Genomic DNA, 23,885 nt, shown 5'->3' with positions numbered 1-23,885 from the left:
CATTATGGTTGTAAATTGAGGACTGCCTGCAGTGTAGCATCCCTTTAGGATCACCCCCCCCCCAGATCTGACCTAAGGTACCATTAACCTGGCGGTGGATCCTTAGCAGGTTTCCTGCCCTACAAGAGATTTGATTGATTGATTGATTGATTGATTGATTGATTGATTGATTGATTGGCTTGACTCATTGATTGCTTGCTTGGCTTTCTGCTGGTGCTCAGGACCGTCGCTCGGGGTGGGCAGGAAGCCCCCGGGAACCGGTGCGGGGCGTTTGGCCCGGGAGAAGCGCTCGCCCCCGCGGCTTCCTCCTCCTCCTCTTCCCCTCCTCCGGGCCGGCTTTTTCCGCCGGCGTCTGTGCCGCCTCTGCCCCGGAGGAAAGCCCGCCCAGAAGAGGAGGCGAAGTCCTGGCCGCGCCGAAGCGCCGGCAGCCGCCCCGGAAAGGAGACGCGCTCGGCGGCGACGGCGGCGGAGAAAGCAGCAGCAGCAGCAGCAGCAGCAGCAGCCGGCGGAACCGGCGGCGGGGGGGACGGTTGGCTGCGGGGGGCGGCTGGCCGCAGCGCCTCCGCGGGGGCGGCGTGGAAGGCAGGCGCGGGGGTGGGGGGAGCATGGGGGCCGCCCGGCTGCTGCGGGCCGCGCTGTGGGCCCTCTTCCTGCCGCTGGTAAGGGCTCGGGGGCTGGGTGGGGGGCGGCTAGGGCGCCGGGACCTCCTGGCGGAGCCGGAGGGAGGAATTTCGGGGGGGGAAGCGCGCCGATTGCCGGAGCCGAGGCTCCCGGGCTTTCCAGCGCTAGAAGTGAAACCTCCGTGGGCGCCAACCAGCCTCTCTGCAGGGCCGGGCCCCGGCGGCTTCCCACCCAGCCCCCGGTCGGGAGACCCCTGGGTGATATAGCTCGCCCCGAACCGGACTCGAACTCCTGCGCACCTGGCCTCTGAGCATAGGAGGAGGGCAAGGGGAGAGAGCGGTCCTGAGTGCCCCCCCCTGCCCCCCTCCAGACCGGAGGCTTCGGGGCCCCTAGCTGGGAGCGTGGGGCCGGCCGGTCAGGGACGGGCTTGCCGTGCATCCCCGTCGGCGGCTCCGTCCGAACCGTAAAAAGAGCCGCCAGGTAGGCTGCTGCTGCTGCTCCGGGTCTTCTTCGTCTGCGCGTGCGCGCCGGTCTCAGCCAGGACACTCGGGCTCCCCCCCCCCCAGAATGAGCGGCGGTGGTGGTTGAAGTTGAGGGAGGAGAAACGGGTCCCGGAAGTTGACAGCGTTGGTGGCTGGATTTGGCCTTTGCCTCTGTCAGCTTCGGGGAACGGGGCACCTGCCTGCTCACGGGCTGCTGGCCTAGGCCAGGGGTAGGCAACCTCGGCTCTCTTATGACTCATGGACTTCAACTCCCAGAATTCCTGAGTCAGCGTAGCTGACTCAGGAATTCTGGGAGTTGAAGTCCATGAGTCATAAGAGAGCCGAGGTTGCAGGAATTCTGGGAGTTGAAGTCCATGAGTCATAAGAGAGCCGAGGTTGCAGGAATTCTGGGAGTTGAAGTCCATGAGTCATAAGAGAGCCGAGGTTGCCTACCCCTGGCCTAGACCATTGTTTACCTGCCCAGGTGCTAGCTAGAAAACTGGCTCTCAACGGCCATGGGGATCCGCACTGCCTTCTTCATTGCCCCCCCCCTCCCCCCCCCCCCCGGGCTAGTAGATGGTCAGGTTCTGGTTTCAATCAGAAATGATCAATGATGAATGGCAACAAAGCCATCTTGTTGGACACCAAGTGTGGACGTACTCTTGCTGTGTTGACATTAGCTGGATTGCAGGGTTACTTTGTGCTTTGTTTGTCTTGGGCTAATTCTGCCTAGAGTGATATGAACAGTAGCAGTGTGGGAATATGGCAGAGGTAGGCAGGCTGGTGACTCCCAAATATTTTGCATCCTGGTTTCTATTAGTCCTTTGAAAGCAAATGTGCATGTGAGGCTTTCATTCTGTGCTGGAAAAGACCCCTGCAGTATTAAATAGTCTGGCAAACACATGCGTGGGCTCCCAAGGAAGATTATTTTTATAAATATATTGTAAATAAGTGTATTATTATAAATTAAGATCTGTAGCAGAGCCTCCTGGGAGGTTGAAATTCTCAGACACTATTTTGTCCTTGTTTTGAGTCCTGATGTCAAACTCTGCCCCATGTTTCTCCTATTTGTCCCCCATAGAATCCAGAGAGGCATTGTCAGCAGATGGTGGCATGTATCACCTAAGAAGAAGACCATGTGAAGGCACCTCTTATCTTGGGTACAAAGTTGTTGAGGCCTGTGATGGTGCTGTTGGTATAGATGTGGGGGCAAAATAGACCTCTGGCTTTACTTCAGGGTCTCCAAGTTGGCATCCTTGTCCTGTTGTTTCCTTGTGGCTTGTGAAAATCTGCTTCAGGTTCAGCGGTTTTCTATAATCAGTTACGGGCTTGCCACCCAGTGCCTGAGAAAGTGTCATGTAGATTGTCCAGTGTGGGCTGTAGATTGTACTTGAGTGATTTCAGTTGTGAGCTCTAGTCTAGGTGACAACTGGCGGGGCTTCTGTTTTTGTGGTCTGTCTTTTAGTAGGTCTGTCTTGGGAATCGTTTCGTTGGTGGGTATTTCAGTCTCCCAAATGCCTGGCTTAATTCCATCCTGGGAGCAGTTTGGTCTAGTAGTGAAGGCACCACATTAGAAAGTAGGAGACCGTGAGTTCTAGTCTTACTTTAGGCATGAAAGCCGGCTGGGTGACTTTGGACCAGTCACTCACTCTCAGCCCAGTCTTCTTCACAGGGTTGTTGTTATGGAGAAAATAGTAGGTGGAAGGTGTGTTGGATATGTTTGCTGCCTTGAGTTATTTGTAAAAATAATAAAGGCAGGAGACAAATAACAAATGAAGGAATTAGGACAAATGCAGTTGTAGCCAGCATAGACTGGTGATGTTTTTTAGATAGCATGAAACTTACGAATTGTCACAGAAATCTAAATGTTTCCAATTTCGATTCACAACGCACCAAATCTTTGCAGTAATTGACAGTTCCTGGTTTTTTTTAAAAAAAAAGCAAAATCGACAGACACAAATTTGCCCCATAACATTTTTCTAGAGGTTTAATAGCTGCTTACCCAATACTGTGGCCACGAGTAAGTGTATAGTCCGTAAACAACAACATACAATCAGGACCACAAAATTCACACAGTGTTTCATTCATCAGCTTTGATGCCAGGAAAAAAGGAAGTTAGGATACAGAGTATTGCAAACTGCATAAACAAAGCTCTAGCCGTCATTTCATGGTCAAGTCATTAAGTTTCTCTGAATTGCTTGAATATCTTTCCTCTTAATGTATTGGTTAAAATAATGTATAATAATCACATATTAATAGGTTACAACTTTAGGCTAACCTAGTCTGGACTCAGAAACTAAAATGGTCAGGTTAATAAATCACCCTGCCAACAAAAGTGCGTATAGTCAAGGCTATGGTCTTTCCAGTTGCAATGTATGGCTGTGAAAGTTGGACCATAAGAAAGGCTGAGCGCCCCTGACCTTCGCTCATTCCGCTGGGACCTGAAGACCTGGCTCTTCGAGCTTTCTGGCCTGGACTGAGAATATTAACTGGGGTTTTAATTGTATTTTAATTGTTATTGGGGTTTTTAGTTTCAAGGTTAGTTTAATCATTTTAATTGTTTTAATTTATGTAATTTGTTGGACTGTTTTAAAAAACCTTGTGAACCGCCCTGAGTCCTACGGGAAAAGGGCGGTATGTAAGTTTAATTTAAAAAAAAAAGAATTGAGGCCTTTGAACTATGGTGCTGGAGAAGACTCCTGCGAGTCCCTTGGACTGCAAGGTGATCAAACCGGTCTGTCCTAGAGGAGATCAACCCTGACTGCTCTTTAGAAGGCCAGATCCTGTAGATGAAACTCAAATACTTTGGCCACCTAATGAGAAGGAAGGACTCACTGGAGAAGAGCCTAATGCTGGGAAAGGTTGAGGGCAAGAGAAGAAGGGGACAGAGAATGATGTGGCTGGATGGAGTCACTGAAGCAGTAGGCGTGAGCCTAAATGGACTCCAGAAGATGGTAGAGGACAGGAAGGCCTGGAGGAACGTTGTCCTTGGGGTCACGATGGGTCGGACACGACTTCGCAACTAACAACAACAACAATAAATTAGAGTAGGATTTTGGAGCTGTAGTCTAGAACCCAGAAAACAGAACCAAACCACTTTGTGTCCCTGAGATCATCCTAAATCAAGCACAGTTTCAAGGATGGACAGAAAAAACAGGCTGACATGTGGTTAAATTCCCTCCCGAGCCACAATCTGAGTCACTCTCTGGATTCTGTTGACTCAGCCAATCAGCATCTGGTGTCTGAAGAGTGTTTTTGATTACATATTTCCAAGGAACAAAACAGACATTACATTATTAGTAAACAATGAAGTGGTAACAGCAACAAAATTATGGAAATGGTTAATGCTAAATTCTTCTGGATGAAGAATGATCCCAGTTAAAGTTAAGTTAAATCCTGGGCCATCTATTAAATGGTCTTGCAACTTTTGCTTAATCTTAAAATTAGTTAAGGGAAATCACAACGTGTGAAAATGTCCAGCAGTTCAACCTACAATCTTGTTGAATTCTTCGAATGAAAGTGTTTGAAGAACTGACTGAAAGATTATTATTTTGGGGGGCAGTTTTAATTTTGGCTGAGAAAGGGTTTGAGAAACTCAAAAACCTAAAACTGTTGCATAGTTTTGGTTGGCTTAATAAAGAATGACTTGTATGGAAATTTGATTAATAATAATAATAATAATAATAATAATAATAATAATAATAATAATAATAATAATAATAATAATAATTGAGTTCATTGCATAAATCAATTTTGGGATGGAGGTGGTCTTGTTGAAGTCAGCTTTCTTAGCCCCAACTTTAAGCAATACTCCATTTTTTAAAGTCTGTGAGATCTATTTATTGCCTTGTGTGGTTCTTGTTAGTTCATAACAAAAAAATGTAACAATAATACTTTTTAAATAATCTGTTTTTCCCCCTTTTCTGATAATAGATAAGTGCCCAGGGAGGGGTTCTGCATGCAGTTCAAATTGACAGCCCCTATTTAACAAAGGATTATTGCATCTATTACAATTATACCTGGACTTCCCTTCCTGATAGTTTATCTAACATTGTAAGTATTTATACACTGTTAAGAACTGAATGAATTTCAGTTGGGGACTGTTGTCAAGTTTCAGACATTGTGCCAAGCTGTCTTTATTTTTCTTTAACCCATCGTGATTGGATCAATGCGTAATACTAAACCACATTACTTGTTTATTTTATTAAGCAAATTTATATAGCCACCCAACTCACATGTTGATGACTCCGGCCAGTTTATAATTTTTTAAAAAATCTCCCATATGATAAAAAACATCTCCCACCCTCCATGGCAGCAACTACAGAATCAAACCAGCCATTTGACTGTCTCTATTTCCATTTGTGGTCCCAGGCTCCTAATAAAACCATGTTTTCAGGGGCTTTCAGACAAAACAACAGGGTGGGGTCCAACCATAGCTTGACAGGAAGGATGTTCCATAAAGACTAAGGAGAAGCCTTTTTTTGTTGTTGCACCAGGATTACCTGCTTAATTGATGGGACCTGTAACATGCCCTGTCTTCCTATCCTGGTGGTTGGGTGACTCTAATAGGGGAGAGGCCATCCATCAAATAGCCTAGTCCCCAACCACGTAGGGCAGGGTTGTCAAACTGCCAGCCCACGGGCCGGACGCATCACGAAACCGCGTCCACCCCATTGCCGGCAATGGGGAAAAAGTTCCGATACATCGCGCGACGTCACGTGACGTTGCGAGTTTGACATGTCTGATGTAGGGCTTTAAAGGTGATAACCAGGACCTTGAATTATAATAAGGAATAAGCCAGTAAATCCTGTTGGTATAGTGTAGGAACATAGTCAGAAGCATTTGGCATCCCTTTAAAAGACGTCATTGGCCAAGCTATAGTGTGGTATAGTAGAATTGTAAGGAAACAACGCAGATAAGTCTGTATTCATACACGTAGTAGAAGAACGTGGGAGTGAAATATTTGAAAATGATAAGATTGGGCTGGGTGTAGCAATGCCGGGAATACCATCCTTGTTAAGTTTCGGTAAGCAGAAAGCTAGCCCCGTAGGAAAATGTTGGTTTTCAGTTTTACTTGCCTTTCAGATGCAAAGGCAGAAAGTTGAGTCAGGAAACAGGGACCCTCAGATAGGACTTGGCTGCAGCTCTTTAAAGCAGCTGCGTCTTTCCCCCCGGAAACAGTTGCAGGCATGAGAGGAAGCTTTAGCAGCCCTGGGTGCTTTAAGGGATTGCAAAGTGAGCTTCAGGAATGCCTCCCTTTGGAATCCGAAGCCCTGCACAGCTCTAGCCTCTAACAGAAAATGGTGTGTCCTCTTTGCATTCTCACAAAACGCATTCGGACCCAGGATTTTAATTCTGGTTCCTGTAAATCATAGGAAGTGAGAAAAAAAAAGGTTTTTTTTTAAATAAACTGCGGAAATCTCTTGCATATTTGCTCTTTAATTTTTGCTTTCCTTTTTTTTCAAACGACTTATTTTTATGGTCTTTCAGGCCTATGCAAGACTGGAGTTTTTGACCCCCAAGATGCTCTGCAGCCCATCTGAGGTTACGCAAGACATCAAGAACAAAGCGATCGTAGTGAAGAGGGGAAATTGTACTTTTCTAGAGAAGGCAGAGATTGCTCAGCGGTTGGGTGCTAAATTACTGCTGGTGGCTAGCGAAACTTCCATAGTAAGGTCCAGTTTTTTTGCACAGTTGTTTGCTCTCTGTCGGTCTTTTGGTGCTTGGAAACTGACTTGCCCATTTTTTTCAATTGTTATGTGATTTGGATCAACATTCACCGATTATTCTAATACAGGGGTAGGCAACCTTGGCTCTTTTATGACTCATGGACTTCAACTCCCAGAATTCCTGAGCTATATTGGCTCAGGAATTCTGGGAGTTGAAGTCCACGAGTCATAAAAGACCCAAGGTTGCCTATCCCTGTTCTAGTAGGTTAGGCCTACTAGAATCCGAATCTATGGTATCCTATGTAACTTTTAAGCAGTATGATGTTTAAACACACTAGACAAATATATTCTACAGTTTTCTTTATCTTTTATTAAGTGAAATTATCATTCCTGGATTTTCAGCTAATAGGGACCCCCTGAATGACTGTAAATTAAAAAAATTAGTAATGATCAGTAATCCTTGACTTGCAACTGTTCGTTTAGGAGTTTAAATTTTCCATTTATCCAGACAGGTTTAACTTAAGGCACGTGGAGTCTTTTCAAGAGCTAATAAAGGCAAAGAATGAAAGCCAAATTATGTATGATATACGAAAAGCCAAAATGTCTACATAGTGGATAGTGGTGGAATTGGGGTGTGTGGCTCTGTTAATAATGGTATCTAGAAAAGATTGGACGAATCGGGAGCCGTTTTCTCGAGAAATGCCTGTGATTTAATAAGTCTTGGCTCGGGTAAGCAGAGAAAAATTTATTTTCCATTTTTCTAGGGTCCTCCTGGAGGAAACAAAACCCAGAATCTGACTATTCCCATTGCGCTCGTTAGAGACACAGATATAAAGGATTTGGAACAGGTACCTCCTTTTCACAGTGACTTTTTTGGGTGTGTGAGCGAGAAAAACAAATGGGCTTCTGTTGGGAAATAATAGATTTTTAGTACACCCTGAGGCTAAGCTTGTAAGCCGCCCTGAGTCTTCGGAGAAGGGCGGGATATAAATGGAATTAAAATTAAAAATTAAAATTAATTTTTTTTCTTGGTCTGCTTCCATCTTTAAATATTTAGTGACACGCGCTGCAGGTGGTATCTTTGCATTATTTTGCCTTTCTGATTAATACTTTGGGGTTGCGGGTTAATTAACTTGTATTTTGAGAAGGATTGCTTTACCAAGAAATCCTTTCTTTTGCTGATCTATCATAGTTCGGTATTTGTCACCCCTTGGTGGGTTCCTTAAAGAGACGCTGAATAAAGCAGTAACTCTTCCTTCCTGAAACGAGCATTATACGTAACACTTCAATGAGATTTTTGCAGCATTTGTCTAGATGACATTCTCAAGCGTCTTCTTTTGCTTTTCGCCCTTGTTCTCTTCGCCTCCGCCTCTGATTCCCCCTCAGAATCATAGAGATGATCTCAGAGGCTCTCTAGACCTAGCCATTGCTTTTCTCAGGATCTTCTTGAGCAGTGCATTTCAACCTTAGCATTTTTAAAATGTTTGGATTTCGGCATTCAGAATGGCTGAGAACACCACACTAAGAACATCTTGATTAGTTTTCTTTGAAGCAGAGGAGAATTTATCTCTAAACTTTTCTGTGTATATTATTAAATAGCCAACACTTTATTTGTAACTAAGAGCCATCTTATATTTAGCTCTTTTTTCTCATGGCTTTTTGCACGGCTTCTTTGTAAGGCTTGCAGAGTTTATTTTTTTAATCATGCTTGTCCACTGGATTCTCTGATTCTAAGTGGGCTTAAATTGGTTGGCCAACAATGAGGGTGCTTGCCACCAGGAGGTAGAGGGTTTGGTGAACTGGTGCAACAAAAACAGCCTCATTCTAAATGTAGGAAAAATGAAAGAGATCACTGTCAATTTCAGAAAAGGCAGGCACAGCCACATACCTCTGTGTATTAATGATTTACCTGCGGGGGTGGTTAGCAGCATCAAGTTTCTGGGTGTGCAGCTAACAAGTAGGCTAGCTTGGTCACTCAAAAGTGAGAGACACTGGTGAAGCAGGCACAGCAGCGCCTGCATTTTCTGCGTTGCATGAGAAAAGTACATCTTCCTTCCCTGTCCTTACCACTTTCTGCAGAGGGACAGTCAAGAGCATCTTGTCATATGGCATTACTGTCTGGTTTGGAAGCATTACTGCTTGGGACAGGAATACGGCGCAGAGAGTGGTGAGGACAGCAGAAAAGTTCAGTCCATGAGTCAGTAGGAGGACATGGCATATAATGACACTAAAGGTTATCTTATGTTAACGTAGGGTGACTATGGATGGGTTATTCAGATGCAGGAAGGATGTCTAATGTTCAACCAAAATTTCTAACTGATATGTTTCTAATTTTTAGAGTCTTGGAAGAAATGTTAATGTGGGATTATATTTACCACCTCAACCGCTCTTTGATTATAGTATGGTGATCATTTTCCTAATCGCGATGTTCTGTGTGTCTCTTGGAGGCTACTGGAGTGGTAGGGCAGAGCTGTGAGTTTAATTTTTACTGTAATATGAAAAACATTCCTAAAGCTGACTGCTAGCTTAGAGTTGCATCCGTTGGGCTTCCATTCACCCTGCGAATTCATTGCACGCTGTTTCAGTTCTTTTAAGTAAATGGAACAACAGAAGAATGGGCATTGCCCAGAGTGGTTTCGATCTGAGATGGGCAGCAAATAAATTTAATAAATCTGCTAGGCGGGCCCAAAAAGCTAGAGGCATTGTGATACACACACCACCCCTTGAGTATCTGTGCAATGTACACAACTTGTTCACACACAGCCAAGTAGTAAATATCAAAACATGTGTTTTTGAAGAACAGAGACTGGGAGGGTACATTTTTCTCAAGAATTATAAGAGCACTAGGGCAAAGTTGCCCAGATTAAAAAGTTTATCATCTGTGGCAATTTCCTAAGTGCTTATTTTTGTCCATCCAGTGAGAAGCTGAAACGAGGCCCCAACCCTGGAAGCAATGACTCATTATCGGATGAAGAAGCTCTTACTTTAACCCCTTTGACAGTTGTCATATTTGTGTCCTTCTGCTGCATTATGCTGGTCTTGATGTATTTCTTCTACAAATGGCTCGGTAAAAAATATATGAATTTATTTAGCCTGGGATTGGAAGGGAAAACTTGTTGCCAGATTGCTAGATCTCTATCCAAGGAGCAGACAGGGTGCTGCATTACCTGAAGGCCTTTGTTATTTTAAAATAAGTGTTGGATGGATTTTGGTCTTTGTTACTTCCTGAGGCAGCTTTGCATGCCAAAAGTATTATGGACATTTAAAAAAGCAAATCTTCCCAATGCAATTTAGGCAGATTGTTCATGACCCCAAAGTGCTTTTACAAGCATTTTTTGAGTAACTTGTACAACAGCCCTGCGTGGCGGCAGTTGTTACAATTCCCCTATTGTTAGGCTGGCTATAAGTCCTGGAGGAAGAAATCTGTGGTTTGCCTGAATATTGTGTCTGAATGTGATACAGGATACTTCCTCAAGAAAATGGATAAATGCAGCTCAAAAGCAGGAAGAATAAAGGATACCTCTGTATAGGTAGTCCTTATTTAGTGACTGCCTTGGACGACGGTTCCCAGTTAATGACGGTGATGAAAAAAAAATTAAGTTTGTGAACAATCCTCACCTTTATGACCTTCGCTGGTCTGTAAAGAAAAGGAAAGCTGCAGTAATATCTTAAGCATATTCGTGGTTTCACTTAGCGAGCACTTCGCTTAATGACTGAGTAGCCGGTCCCAATTATGGTTGCTAAGTGAGGACTACCTGTATCCATGTTTATATGAATTTTTCTTTCCCGTTATTGAAAGATTGATAGTTGGTTCTAGCCAGTTTGTTTGTAACCACGTTCTCATGCTTGTTCTCCTTTCTTGTCTAGTGTATGTTGTCATTGCCATATTCTGCATAGCATCTATTTCGAGCATGTACTGCTGTCTCTCTGCCCTAATGAAAAAAATACCTTATGGACAATGCAGGTAAAGTGCTCTGGTTATATATGACTTTTTAAAAAGAAGGCAAAAATAATTCCCTTTTGCAGATGAAAATCACGGTGACATCTCAATTTGGCCTCCAGCTGATCAGTCTTTGGATGCAGCCGATCGGTTATTTAGTGATGGCTATGGAAAGTGTATCAGCTGGCCCCTTGTGGTCTTCAGATCACTTCCAGGTCCACAAGAGATTAACTGATACGCCTGTAAACTCTGTGGGCCTATTAAAATGGCACGTTCCAGGGATCTTATGGATCCAGAAGAAACCTGATTGAGGAATGTCTGGTGGACAGGTCCACTGATTGCCTACATAACAACTGGCAAAAAGTGACCTGGGCTTTTGACCTAGTAACTCCTACGTGGCTGATCTTGGTTTGCTCCTTAACTTACCAATAGAAGTGAATATTTGTAGCTCAGGGTTGAACGGTGGGGTCCTTGGTGCTCTCTGAGCTTGGCTGTTTTCTTGCAGATGTTTCATTGCCCAACTAGGTGACCCTTCTAGCATTGACGGTGTTACCTACTTGGGCAGTAAAACATCTGCCAAGAAAACAACCAAGCTCAGAGAGCACCAAGGATCTCCTTAATTTATGGAGGAACTTCAAGAGATTGAGAAAAACAGCTCCTGGTGGAGAAAGGCTAGACATGAATCTGTTCCCAAGTAGCAGCTAAAGTGATCAGAAAGCTGAAAAGGAAAATAAACCTTGAGAACACATTTTGCAAAGGTAGATGGGATGAACTATTAGTTTGTAGAAAGTTGTGAACAGAATGACTCAGAATTAGTCACGGAGCAACCTGGGGATCACAGGTGTCTGCAGGCATTTATGTATGTATGTATGTATGTATGTATGTATGTATGTATGTATGTATGTCAATGTAGAAGCCACATGCCAGGATATCTATAGGCAGCTCACCCTTAACTTGAGGAAAGAACTTTTTATTAATTAATTAAATATATACACCGGCCGTCTTTCCAGTTGAAGTGAACATGCACTAATATTCTTCTGCTTTGTTTCAGTATAACTTATATCTTAGATGGAAATGGGGGGGGGGGAAATCCTTGAAATTCGTTGAGTGTGATACTGAATTTGCAAGGCTGCCTTTCTTGCTGGAAAATGTGCACTCGCATCCTGCATTTGCCAGGCTGATCTGGTGTTGTAACCGTATTGTTTTAGGTTTCCGTGCTGGAACCGCGCCCTTGAAGTCAGACTGGTTTTCCTCTTTCTGTTTTGCGTAGCACTGTCCGTTACCTGGGCTGTGTTTCGGAACGAGGAAAGGTAAGTGAAGAATAGAGCAGAACAGAACAGAACAAAAAAAAAAAAACAAAGAACAGAACAGAATAATAACTTTATTGTTACTTTGAATGTACACTGATTGGCATACATTAAAAGGAAATTTCATTGCATACAGCTCTCATGAGAGCTAGTTTTGTCTAGTGGTTTAAAGCAGCAGGCTAGAAAGCAGGATACTGTGAGTTCTAGTCCTGCCTTAGCCATGAAAGCTGGCTGGGTGTCTTTGGGCCACTTACTAGGTGACCGTGAGTTCTAGTTCCACCTTAAGCATGAAAACCGACAGGGTGACTTTCGGCCAATCACCAGGAGATCGTGGGTTCTAGTCCTGCCTTAGCCATGAAAGCTGGCTGGGTGTCTTTGGGCCACTTACTAGGCGACCGTGAGTTCTAGTTCCACCTTAAGCATGAAAACCGACAGGGTGACTTTCGGCCAATCACCAGGAGATCGTGGGTTCTAGTCCTGCCTTAGCCATGAAAGCTGGCTGGGTGTCTTTGGGCCACTTACTAGGCGACCGTGAGTTCTAGTTCCACCTTAAGCATGAAAACCGACAGGGTGACTTTCGGCCAATCACCAGGAGATCGTGGGTTCTAGTCCCACCTTAGCCACGAAAGCCAGCTAGGTGACTTTGAACCAAGTCCCTCTCCCTCTCAGTCCAGCCTACCTCACAGGGTTATTGTTGGGAAAATAGGAGGAAGGTGTGTTGGCTATGTTTGCCCCCTTTATTTGTAAAAATAATAAAGGCGGGTCACAAATAAATAAAAAACAAAATAAAGTGAAGAATTTTAGGTTTTTTCCATGTTGGAATAAGCACTGCTAGAAAAAAAAATCATGTCTTCTGCTCGGCAAAGCGGCAGCAGGGTGTATGGGCGATTGTGCAACTGAAATCTCACCCACCCCCTTTATCCCATCCACACACAGGTGTACCCACTAGTTTGGATCTCTCACTCTCCCCTGTGGAAGTCTCTGCCGGGATAGCTCTTCCTCCCCACCCCCTCTCTTTAAAACAGCCAAAATCGTGTGCATTTTAGGATCCACATCTGTATTTTAAATTTTCAAAGGGTTGAAAAGGGAATTTTTTTTAGGCCAGGAGCTCAAGCCTATAAAATTGGCTGTTAATTCCCCCGTATTATCGAAGCATGACTGAGTAACCAGGGACAAGGATCAAGGTTTCTCTTTTTTGATAACAGTTTTAGATGAAATGGAATCCTTCGCTTGCCCAAACCTTCTGTGTGTGTATTTATTCAGAAGCCTCTGCCGTTACATTATTCAGAAGCCTCTGCCGTTACATTCAGAGGAAGTTTATCTTTTATTGAGTGTGTTGAGGATTACAGCTGAAATTTAAACAAGCATGTGTAGTGTTCTTGTTCCCGTGCTTAAAGATAATCTTTTTTTTTTAATTTTAGCTGGGCTTGGATTTTACAAAATATCCTGGGAATTTCTTTCTGTCTGAACTTTATTAAAACACTCAAAATGCCCAACTTCAAGGTACAGTAACTTATTTAGCTAAACTATATGGACATAGTAAATAATAGAGTGAAGGAAAGGGAGTATTTTAATTTGCCTCCCACTGTAGCCTTACGTTTTGTGTTTAGAGCAGCTCGTGAAGATTTTCCCCATTACAGTTAAATTTCTTTGCAAAGAATTGTTACGGAGGTGCTGGATTTCAGCTGCTCTTCCGCAGGCAGCAAGGCTCAGGAAGGAAATGTGTTTTCAGCCATTATTAATAGATGTCAAAGAGAGAGAGAGGGATACAATCATTGGGTTATATCAAATTTAAAAATACAGCACTTACAAGGGCAAAAATAAAATTTCTACTGTTGACTTGAAGTCCTGAATATACATTTGAAAGGGATAGCAGGAATGTGTGGGATGGTTTTTTTAAAAAAACAAAAACAAAAAAGAAAAATAGATTAATATATATTAATATAACAATAGATCACAGTTTACTTTTCTAAAAATCGGTTGGCTATGTAATCTTTTTTTTACTGAACCACAATCTTTGGGCTAAATCTAGAGTAAATCGTACTTAGAGTTAACCCATCGAAAACATTGGACAAGATAACTTTCACTGGATGCCCAGGAAAACTAGTCTGTTTATTCTGTGGCCAAAGAATTTGTACTTAACGCAAGGTGTATGGCTACTACTAGATAGACCGTGAGAAAAGAAAATGAATCTGAAATATGGAATGAATGAATGTCTTTAAGTTTGAAAGGGTTTTGCATACATTTTGTTTTGTTTTTTTTTAAATAAACATCTGTTCTTTGTTCTCTAGTCATGTGTGATTCTTCTAGGTCTCCTTCTTTTATATGATGTATTTTTTGTCTTCATCACACCTTACATTACAAAAGTAAGTATGCAGGTTTTATAACGATTATTTTCATCATGCAGAGGGGATTCGATTTTGGATGTAGTGTTTTTATGAAAAATATGCTCCAATTCAGTGACAATTTTAAGTGTACAAGTCCAACATTTTGGTTTAATCTGATCCATACCTGGTGTAGAATAGGAAGACTTAAGCAGTACAGGTACTGCTTTCACTTAAAACTATTTGTTTAGCGACCATTGGGAGTTATAACGACATTGAAAAAACTGACTTACAACAGGTCCTCACAACTGTCGCAACATCTTCACCATCACACAATCAAATCATTTGACAACTGGGATATATTTATCATGATTGCAGCATTCCAGGATCTTGTGATCACCATTTGTGATCTTTCCAGCCAACATCTGGCAAACAAAGTCAATGGGCAAACCTGGGATTTGGTTATTGAGCACATGATTCACTTAAGAACTTGCTTAACAACCATGGGGAAAAAGGTCGTAAAATTGTGCGTGACTCGCTTAATGATCTCTGTGCTTAGCAATAGAAATGATGGCCCTAATTGAGGTCTTAAGTCAAGGACTACCTGTAGAATATTGGCTGTTGTTCAATACCACTAGTTGCCTTTGTGTGGCACTGTGATGCCATTAAATTAGAATAAGGTCTAGATAAAGCGAACTATATAATATCCCAGTCTCTTAATTCCAGGACTTTTAAATATTCCAAACAATTTATTTCAGGTTTAGTAGTCCAATTCTCAAAATACGGAGACTAAAAGTCCATTATTTATTTATTGTATAAACATTTGCATATCTACTGTATTTATCTTCTGCTTATTTTATTTTAAAATATGCATTTAGGCTTCATGTCCTAGTGTTTTAGTGTCTTGTTTATGTGTTTTAAGTTTCCTGTCCTGATGGAAATTGCATTAAATCAGCCTGGTTTGATGCCTGTTTCCAATAAATTCATGAAATATACTTGCAGCTAGCATTTCCTGCAAATCATATAGAACCAACTGTGTCATCAAGTTTGTTCTGATTTTGATTTTTTTCATGTCATCATCTCATGTTAATCTTTATTGGATTATGAACAATCCTGGTTCCTAATTCATTCCGTTTTATATGACTTTGCCAGGGAGTGTCCTGGCCAAACGTCTACTGAAAAAAATGCATTGAGTTTTAAATGCCTAATATTTAAGTATTTCCAGAATGAATGATTCAGCATCAATATTATTTTTCAAACTTTCAGAGTGGAGAAAGTATCATGGTTGAAGTGGCGATCGGACCGCTTGAAAGCAGTGAAAAGGTAGGCATATTATCTTTTGGAAAACCAGTCGCTTCTGTTTTCACAGGTTGGGTTATATTATAATATTCCACTTGTTTTTCATTAACATGCAATCTTGGCTAAAATCATCTTAGAGACCTCTTAAACCAGTGTTTCTCAGCTTGGCAACTTGAAAATGTGCGGACTTCAACTTTCAGAATTTCTGGCTGGAGAACGTCTTTTAAGTTGCCAAGGTTGAGAAACATTGTCTTAAACTTTTGGGGAGAGAGAAAGTGAATACAGGACTAGTCTTTCTCCTCCTCCATGTAAAGTGTGCTTGGGTATTGCCCTTAATATTCCAATATAAACTGCTTACAAAATATAGCCATTTTTTTAATCTTTTTTTTTCCAAGTATTAAATGCTTGTTGACTTGGGTTTGATCCTAGAATGATGGAAACTTGATGGATGCCTCTGCTGAACAGTCAGCTCCTCATGAGAAAGTAAGGATTGTGTTTAAGATACATTCCATTGATTTTCAATGGCCTCCTTTGAAAAAAAAAAACCCAACAATATTCTTTGGGGCAAGGGGAAAAAAACTCGATTCTCTGTTCTCTCCATGTTAATTTCTTCAGGATTTGGATCTAAGTGTTGCCCAATCAATTTTGATCAAGCTAAAATCTTTCCTCTCCTGGGGTGCATTTTATCAATCATTTGTCAGTGGTGTCTTGTCTGCTATATACAGATGTTTCCTCTGTGGCATTTGTGTTTGATCATACTTTTGCACACTCTGCATCTTGGTTACTGTTTTCTCAATGTAGGTCCTCCATAACATGTTGTATGTGAACTAGATAAGTAAATGATTCTGATAAAATGTTATTTTTCGTGAAAAATTCCTTTGGATTGGTCTACAGAGTTGTTAAAAACAACTGTCTTTCAGTTGCCGGTGGTTTTCAAGGTGCCGAGGTTGGACTTATCACCAGCAGTGTTGTGTATGAGACCATTTTCATTACTTGGATTTGGTGATGTTGTTATTCCAGGTCAGTGTCTCTTTCAGTTCAGATTCACTTAACAACGGTGTGACTAATATAAGAACCGCAGTGATTCACTTAACAAATGTGGTGAGAAAATTCGTAAAATGGGGCAAGACCCAACTTAAGAAATTTCTCGCTTAACAACATAAATTTGGGGCTCAGTTGTGGTCTTAAGTTGAGGACCGCCTGTAATCCTGTTGTTTTGAGGACTTTGTTTTCTTCCTGACAAAATCTCTCTGACCTGTCTTTCTTTCTTTCTTTCTTTTTTTTTTAAGGTCTCCTGGTTGCGTACTGCAACAGATTTGATGTGCAAACCAGCTCTTCCTCTGTGTATTTCATTTTATGCACCATAGGTAATTTATCCCAATAATTATTTTGAAAAACAGAATTGGGAATGCCCCTTGAGATAAGAGCCAATCCTACCCTCTTGGCCTTTTAGGAGAAGCCTTAAAACCTGGCTCTGCCCGTTGGCCTGGGGTTCCCTGTTGTAGGTGGTTAGTGGATGAAGAGATTATTTCACCTCTACCCCTCTGTGTGTTGCTCTTTCCTAGCTATCTTTGTTAGTTTTAATGATGGAGAGCAACCATCCTGGCTGGAAGGGCTGAAGCACAGAATACACCAGGACTCTCTATGTAAACACAAGAGAGCGAGGTCTGACCCTGTCTGAATGCTTAGGGCAGGGCTCTTCAAACTTGGCCCTTTTATGACTTATGGACTTCAATTCCCAGAATTCCTCAGCTAGCGTGCCTGGCTGAGGAATTCTGGGCGTTGAAGTCCACAAGTCATAAAAGGGCCAAGTTTGAAGAGCCCTGGCTTAGGGCCTTATCTAGTAGTTTCCATATGAAAGCTGCCAGTCTGGCGAGATTCCTCTATTAAGAGGCAGAAAACGGTAAAGTAGTCTGTTCAAACCTTATATGCATGGGTCTGGTTGTTTGCGCCTGATGAATAGTTATGCTCATTTTGGCTTGTTGTGTAAGCCACCTAGAACCGCCTGATGGTGAGTTGGTCAGCATACAAATTTAATAAATGAAAATAAATTACCATGCCTAGCCTAAACCAAGGAGCCTAAAAATCTGTGGCATTCAGTGACATTTTTTTTTTTAAAAAAAAATGTTTGCCTTGTTCTACAGCTTATGGTGTCGGCATGGTGCTCACCTTCGTGTGTCTAGTATTGATGAAGAAGGCTCAACCGGCTCTTCTCTATTTAGTGCCTTGCACACTCATCCCTTGTGTCCTGATTGCTTTGTACCGCAAGGAGATGAAAAAGTTCTGGAATGGTAACAGCTATCAGGTGAGGAGAGACTATTTGGGTCCTGGGAGTAGATGCTGCTTGTTCTTCTTCATACAAGGGGCATAGCTGCTGGGTTGGGATTGGCGTGTTCAGGGACAAGGTCGCTCTTGGTTGTGATAATTCTCTGTCCGATGTTGACCCACTCAGTGCCCTTTAGTCCAACGTACCTCACAAGACTGTTGTGACTGTAAAAATAATTTTGAGGCTGGGATGCTACATATGCTGCCTTGAGCTCGGAGAAAAAGGGAGATAATCAGTCTAGTAGTATGTGTGCCTTCAAGTCACTCTCGACTTCTTGGGACCGCCAGGACAAGTCCCTGCAGTTCGCTTGGCAACATTTTTGGAAGTGTTTTTGCCGTTGCCTTCTTCCTGGGGTCGAGATAGAAGGACTGGCTCCAAGTCGTCTGGCTGGTTTTGTGCCTATGGCAGGATTAAAGCTCGCAGTCTCCCTGTTTTTAGCTTGGTGCCTTAATCCGCTATACCAAGCCGTAATCTAAGAGCAAATAAAGTAAATCTTCCCAAAATACCTTGCTGAAAGAGAATCTCTTTTGAAGGAGACCAGGAGGGCAGAAAGTGGGTCTGAGAGGGTCAGAGCCAGTTTGCAATGCCCTTTGCCCCATTCCTTCGCTCACCGCCCGCATCCACTTCCTGTGCTGCGCTCTGCTTTATTTTTTTTGTCCTGCCTTCACTGCTTTTCTGTGCATCTGACTCTCTTCTCCTTTTGGTCTGTGCTTCTTCTTTCCATGTCCTCAACTGCTTTGCTTCTCTGCCACCTGCATATCTGCCTATTGGCTTGGCTGTTCTGTAGCTTCCCCGTTCCAGATGTTGCCTTCATCCAAACTGTTTTTTTGCCAGCACTCTACTCCCTAATCTTTGCCCAGTGGTTCTCCATCTCATTTGCTGTTAACCCAGCCTTCCTCCTCATTTGCAGACTTCCGGCAACTCTGCTCAATCCTGTCCAATCTGTTTTCATCTTCTCCAGCTCCTTGCCGCCTTCTGTGGTCTCTACCTCCTCCCTTGCTCCCCCCTCCCCTTACAGGACATGGATGGGATCCTCAAACTGATCAACGGTGTGTATCTTCAATGTGGGTCAATTACCCAGGTGTAGCGGTTAAGACCTGTGAAATCCTTCTCCCTTCCGATTTTTAAAACAATCTGGTTAAAGACCCGACAAGTTGATTCCAGTGTAAGCTTTGGTGGGTCGTAGTCCATTTTGTCCAAGGTCCGGGATATAATTTATATATCCGGGGCATGTGAAATCTACCCAGCTGTAGTGAGTGGGTGGAGAGAAGAAAAGAGAAAAAAGGGAAACGGTGGGGGAAAAAAAGAGGAAATAGAGACAGAATTATGTTCCGTCTTGACCCAAACCTACTCAGCAATAAGATGTGACACCAGAGATTTGAAGGTCATCTGATGATGGGTCCTGTTTTTGATATTACCATGGAAATCAGGGATTTTATTTTAATCCCATTTATATCCCGCCCTTCTCCGAAGACTCAGGGCGGCTTAGCAGTAGCCTTCATTCTATGTATATGCCTGCTTATTAGGGCTTTCACACACACCCCAAGCGGCATTATTACAAAGTCAGCTTAATTGCCCCCAACAATCTGGGTCCTCATTTTACCTACCTCGGAAGGATGGAAGGCTGAGTCAACCTAAATTTTCTTTTTAGCCTGCTTCCTGTAAACTAGTGAACTCACAGTTCTGTTCACTGATAATGGAGGATTGTGCAGCTGGATGTTTACAGAGTGGTCTTCTGAACCTTTATCAACCGGGGAAGCAATCATTGTTGTAGGCACCAAAGCAGTGTCGCTTAGTTCAATATGTACTTTGTGCCTCTTTCTCCGGTCTCCCATATGGGCCCAGCTGGGCCTGGGAAATAAAGAGGAAAACAAAATGCAACACAATTCATATTTCCAATCGCAGCCTTTCCCCCCCCCTCCCCGCCCCTACTACTTCGCTCCCACTTCTAAACTAACAACTGACTACTCGTATCTCGGAATTGCAGGTTTCATTATTTAGAAGTGCTTAAGTTGCCATAGCGATAGTTTCGTATGCTTTTCTCAGCAAGCAAGGATTTAAATTGCTTTGAACTTTGGATCTTTGTGTCAGCATGACTTAGTCTGGAATGAAAATTCTAACTCCCCATAGGAGAATTGGGAGGCAGTTCAAACAGGGCTCAGTTCAATGAGACCTTTAATCTAGTCGGTAAGTTCTCGGCGGCAAGACATCTTTTCATTTGGCGTGATCCTATCTACCTTGCACTTTTTCAAAGCAAAAGTCCACACTTTATTTCCTGCAAGCTCAGGCTGTGGGATTCAACCAGCTATTAACATTCAACACCAAGAAGGGGAAAAGTCACCGGAATTGATTAACTGTCAGGTAAACGGTCATCCAGATTTGCTGAGTGGGAAATCCTTTGGAGGCAGTTCTACTTCCAAGTTACCTGCACTGAAATTAATGCTCGTTGCAAAGTGTAGTGAGCGATCTTGTGATGTCGTTTCTGAATAAATTTCCCAGCCAACCAGATTTTGGCAAAGATACCCAAAGTGTTTACTAACTAAGCAGTGATTGGATGAACATAATTCCTTGTTAAATATTTTTGGAAATCTTAAGAAGGGCACTGATCTTGATTCTTGAACTGATATACTCTCATTGTCCTACATTATAGTGGCACAAAGTGATGCTATTTGGAGCTTGCTTTTTGGTCTTATTTCTAGTTAGGCGTGTGGCTAAATGTGAATAGAATCTTTCTGGGGTTTCCTGAAGTCTGCTTTGAGATCTTTGGAACCCGTTACACAGTTAGAGCTGAATAATCACCATGTTTTGCCTACTTGTGTTTTTCCATCCGGCCCTTTTAGTCTAACTTAGCGAGGATGATAAATGCTGAATCAGCCAAAGAAGCCATGTGATAGTTTAGTAAATGTTATAAAAATAATCTGCAATTTTACGGGCTTGGTGCTTAAATGGAAGCAGGTGCACCTGATATTTTTCTCTCCCTCTAGAAACTTCCGTTCAGCTCTGCATCACAATAAATTCTGCAGCTTTCATGTTTGTACGTTGCCTTAAGTACACCTGTGGTAGAAAGGCAGGGGATAAATGGAAGGAATAAGTATATTTTGTCTTTATTTTTATTTCTGCTGGTGGTGGAAAAGGATAGCGAAATCCTAGCTAGCTTCCTCTGGCCTCTTTGGAATGTCGAACGTTATTTCCCACATATTTCCAGACCTGTTTTTGCCTGCCAGCCATAACGACTGTAACTGGTTCCTGGAGGCTGATTTTTACCATCCACAAGTTGCACTGGATGCTTTTACAAGCTCGAGGCGTTCACACATGCCAAACTCTGAGGTTGCCGAGCTGGCCTCCTCTCCACCCCACTCCCCACAACAGCGTGCCTCTGTTTTTGAGTTGATGGAGCCAGCTAGCAAATAAAAATTAGCTTGAAGGTTGCCTCGTCCACTTCCCGCCTCCCCATGTTTACTTTTGGTCTGAGTTGGCAGCCTATGGTTTTTCAGTCTGCACTTGGTTTGCTTCTTGACATGGAAAGAATTGGACACCAGCATTCTGTCCACGAACAAGGTCAGGGCCACATTTTTCAGGCTGGGTCTGTTTGCCCAGGTCTTCAGCTTAGTATAGCGGTTACATGATTTCTTTCTTTCCTGGATCTTTTTCTGGGTTGGGATGCTATTTTTGCAAAGAGAGCCTTCATTGCTTTTCCAGCCACAGTTTTGGGAGACTTCTTGTGTCGGATGTGTTAAGAGCCAGATGTTTGGGCATTTGAATGAGTAGAACTATATCTCTCTAGCAGCATCTGCTTAGATCGGGGGTCAGCAAATGTGGCAACTTGTGGACTTCAAGTCCCAGAATTCCTCAGCCAGCCATGTTGGCTGGGGAATTCTGGGAGTTGAAGTCCACAAGGCTTAAAGTTAAGGGTGCTTGGTGCTCTCTGAGCTTGTTTGCAGACATTTCATTACCCAAACTAGGTGACATCAGCAGAGCTAATCATTATCATGAAAATCAACATCATCACTAGCGTTGATGATGTCACCTAGTGTGAGTAATGAAACATCTGCAAGAAAACAGCCAAGCTCAGAGAGCATCAAGGACCCCTCATTTCAATCCTGAGCTATAAATATTCTCTTTTATTAGTCTTAAATTTGCCAAGTTTGGAGACCTCTGGTTCAGATGCCCAGTTTTCTGCAACAGGTGAGCTGCAGGCTACCCTAGCCTCATGTCTTGAGCCAGTTTAAGATGAAAAATTTATCCCAGCTCTGACCATGCAACAGATTCAGATTTATTTGGCGTCTATCCCTGTTTAAGAAAGCCATAGGAATTAACTCACACAGGAAAATATTTGACTCATTAAAACAGAAGCAAAGGAGGCGTGTTCATCCCTCTGGTTTTCTGCTTGCATTTATTTATTTATTTATTTATTTTAAAGTCACCCTCTTTGGCTTCACAGATTTTCTGGCAAATATACATTGCAGAAAAACTCTCCCCCTCTCCCCCATTAGCTTTTAGAAAATATTGATTAACTTCAAGAGAACTAATGACTTACCTATTTATTGGTTCTTTCCTTTCTGGGGAGTTATGGGTATTTTTTGTTTTTCTTTTAAGTCCCCAGGTTTTTTCTCCAACACTAAGATATCAGCTGCTGATTTTGTGAGTGATGACAGCTTTCTTTCTCTCATAGTTGGATAGTAAGAGTATACATTTAGTAAGAGTGAAGATACTTCAGCAACATGTACATCAGGTTCACATGTTTGCTTACGCATGATTTATTGACTAAATATTTAATTCAAACAATTTGCTATGTCCCAAACTAACACTTTTTTTTACTCCTGCAGTTAATCTGAAACCAGCCATTGTGTTTTATAATTGTATAATCCAATGGATGCTTCAGTTTGCTTCTTCTGTTTCTGACTTTCAGCAGAAATGGTTTTTTGTCCTCTTCCCATGAATCAATTTGTTTTTAGAATCTCCCAGCAGTTTTTAAGTATAGCTTCTCTACTATAATATAGTTTTTAATGCTTTCTTAAACATTTCCATAAATGTGCTATGTGTATGAAGTACATCAAATTGTACCTGGCTGAGAACATCTAATGTTTTTGCTCAGTTCATTTTCCAGGGATTCCTTAAAAGAAGAAGCAATCATTTTTAATTTTCAGGTGCAAATTGTTCTACTCACATTTTCCAAATATATGAATTTGTAAACTGATAGTAAAACTTTACTGTTTGTTTTGTTGCTTCGGAACAGGGGTTCTGATTATTCACTTAGACAAACCTACTTTATCTTTGGTTCTGGCTGAATGCCATCACATTTATTATATTACGATCCTTGTAATTGCCTAGCAGAAATACGAAGCCAGCAATTGGATCGCTAACATACCATTTCTTTTATACCCAGGTGATGAATTCTGCTTCTAATGAAGAAAATGCCACCCAAGCCACCCAACACCATGAGGGACAATAACGCATCACCAAAAATAATGTACTATGATTTTCTACTCAAATAATAGAGACTGGTTTAATTTTTAAACTGGAATATTTCATACACTTTATTATGAAAAGAATCACCTTTTTTACACTTGCACATATATTTTTGTGAAACGTTTACTATTGATATTCTCAGAATTGTTATAACGTTATCTCTTGAGGTACCGAACCATATTCAATAAACCTGTGCCTTGCTTCAATTCAAAAGTTTGTGGCCTATGAGATAGATAGTATTTCTAATCAACCGTCCAATTTGCTCCTGGATCCCAGGCTTTCCACCTAATTCTTGTATTTGAAGCATTTGGGAGCTGAATAATGCAGACCAGAAGTGTCTTATCAGAGGTCCAGCTAGCAAAAAACGCCATAGGTTACTATGCAAATACAAGAAAGTAACAATGGGCAACTAAGAGTTTCATGCAACCATGTAATCCCATGAGTACAG

The 23,885-nt window shown here is 42.3% G+C and overlaps 1 protein-coding gene across 3 annotated transcripts; it reads left to right on the top strand.

Annotated features, from left to right (window-relative positions):
• Nucleotides 1–589: 589 nt before the first annotated feature.
• On the top strand, nucleotides 590–23,650 carry SPPL2A (signal peptide peptidase like 2A). Of its 3 annotated transcripts, XM_081337528.1 has the most exons (17): nucleotides 590–659; nucleotides 5,037–5,156; nucleotides 6,594–6,773; nucleotides 7,537–7,620; nucleotides 9,111–9,244; nucleotides 9,691–9,839; nucleotides 10,640–10,736; nucleotides 11,921–12,022; nucleotides 13,441–13,522; nucleotides 14,311–14,385; nucleotides 15,610–15,666; nucleotides 16,072–16,125; nucleotides 16,563–16,662; nucleotides 16,932–17,009; nucleotides 17,787–17,947; nucleotides 22,565–22,609; nucleotides 23,355–23,650. In XM_081337528.1, exons 1-17 carry the CDS (start codon nucleotides 606–608, stop codon nucleotides 23,418–23,420), a joined length of 1,638 nt encoding a protein of 545 aa, XP_081193654.1. In that variant the 5' UTR covers nucleotides 590–605; the 3' UTR covers nucleotides 23,421–23,650. The 3 variants fall into 3 exon arrangements, with proteins under 3 accessions (XP_081193654.1, XP_081193656.1, XP_081193655.1); XM_081337530.1 differs by lacking the exon at nucleotides 16,072–16,125; XM_081337529.1 differs by lacking the exon at nucleotides 22,565–22,609 and having other exon boundaries at nucleotides 591–659.
• Nucleotides 23,651–23,885: the final 235 nt, after the last annotated feature.

Source organism: Vipera berus (genome assembly GCF_964194415.1).
Source record: "Vipera berus genome assembly, chromosome: 12".
Classification (NCBI taxonomy): Eukaryota; Metazoa; Chordata; class Lepidosauria; order Squamata; family Viperidae; genus Vipera; species Vipera berus.
The sequence above is the reverse complement of the archived record's forward strand: the minus strand, read 5'-3'. Positions and strand labels throughout refer to the sequence as shown.

What these genes read in the sequence shown, in the direction of transcription:
- SPPL2A (XM_081337528.1), top strand. Translation starts at nt 606, where the DNA reads ATGGGGGCCGCCCGGCTGCTGCGGGCCGCGCTGTGGGCCCTCTTCCTG. An exon ending in CTGATAGTTTATCTAACATT is followed by an intron (nt 5,157 to 6,593) that starts GTAAGTATTTAT and finishes ATGGTCTTTCAG; the next exon opens with GCCTATGCAAGACTGGAGTT. An exon ending in ATATAAAGGATTTGGAACAG is followed by an intron (nt 7,621 to 9,110) that starts GTACCTCCTTTT and finishes TCTAATTTTTAG; the next exon opens with AGTCTTGGAAGAAATGTTAA.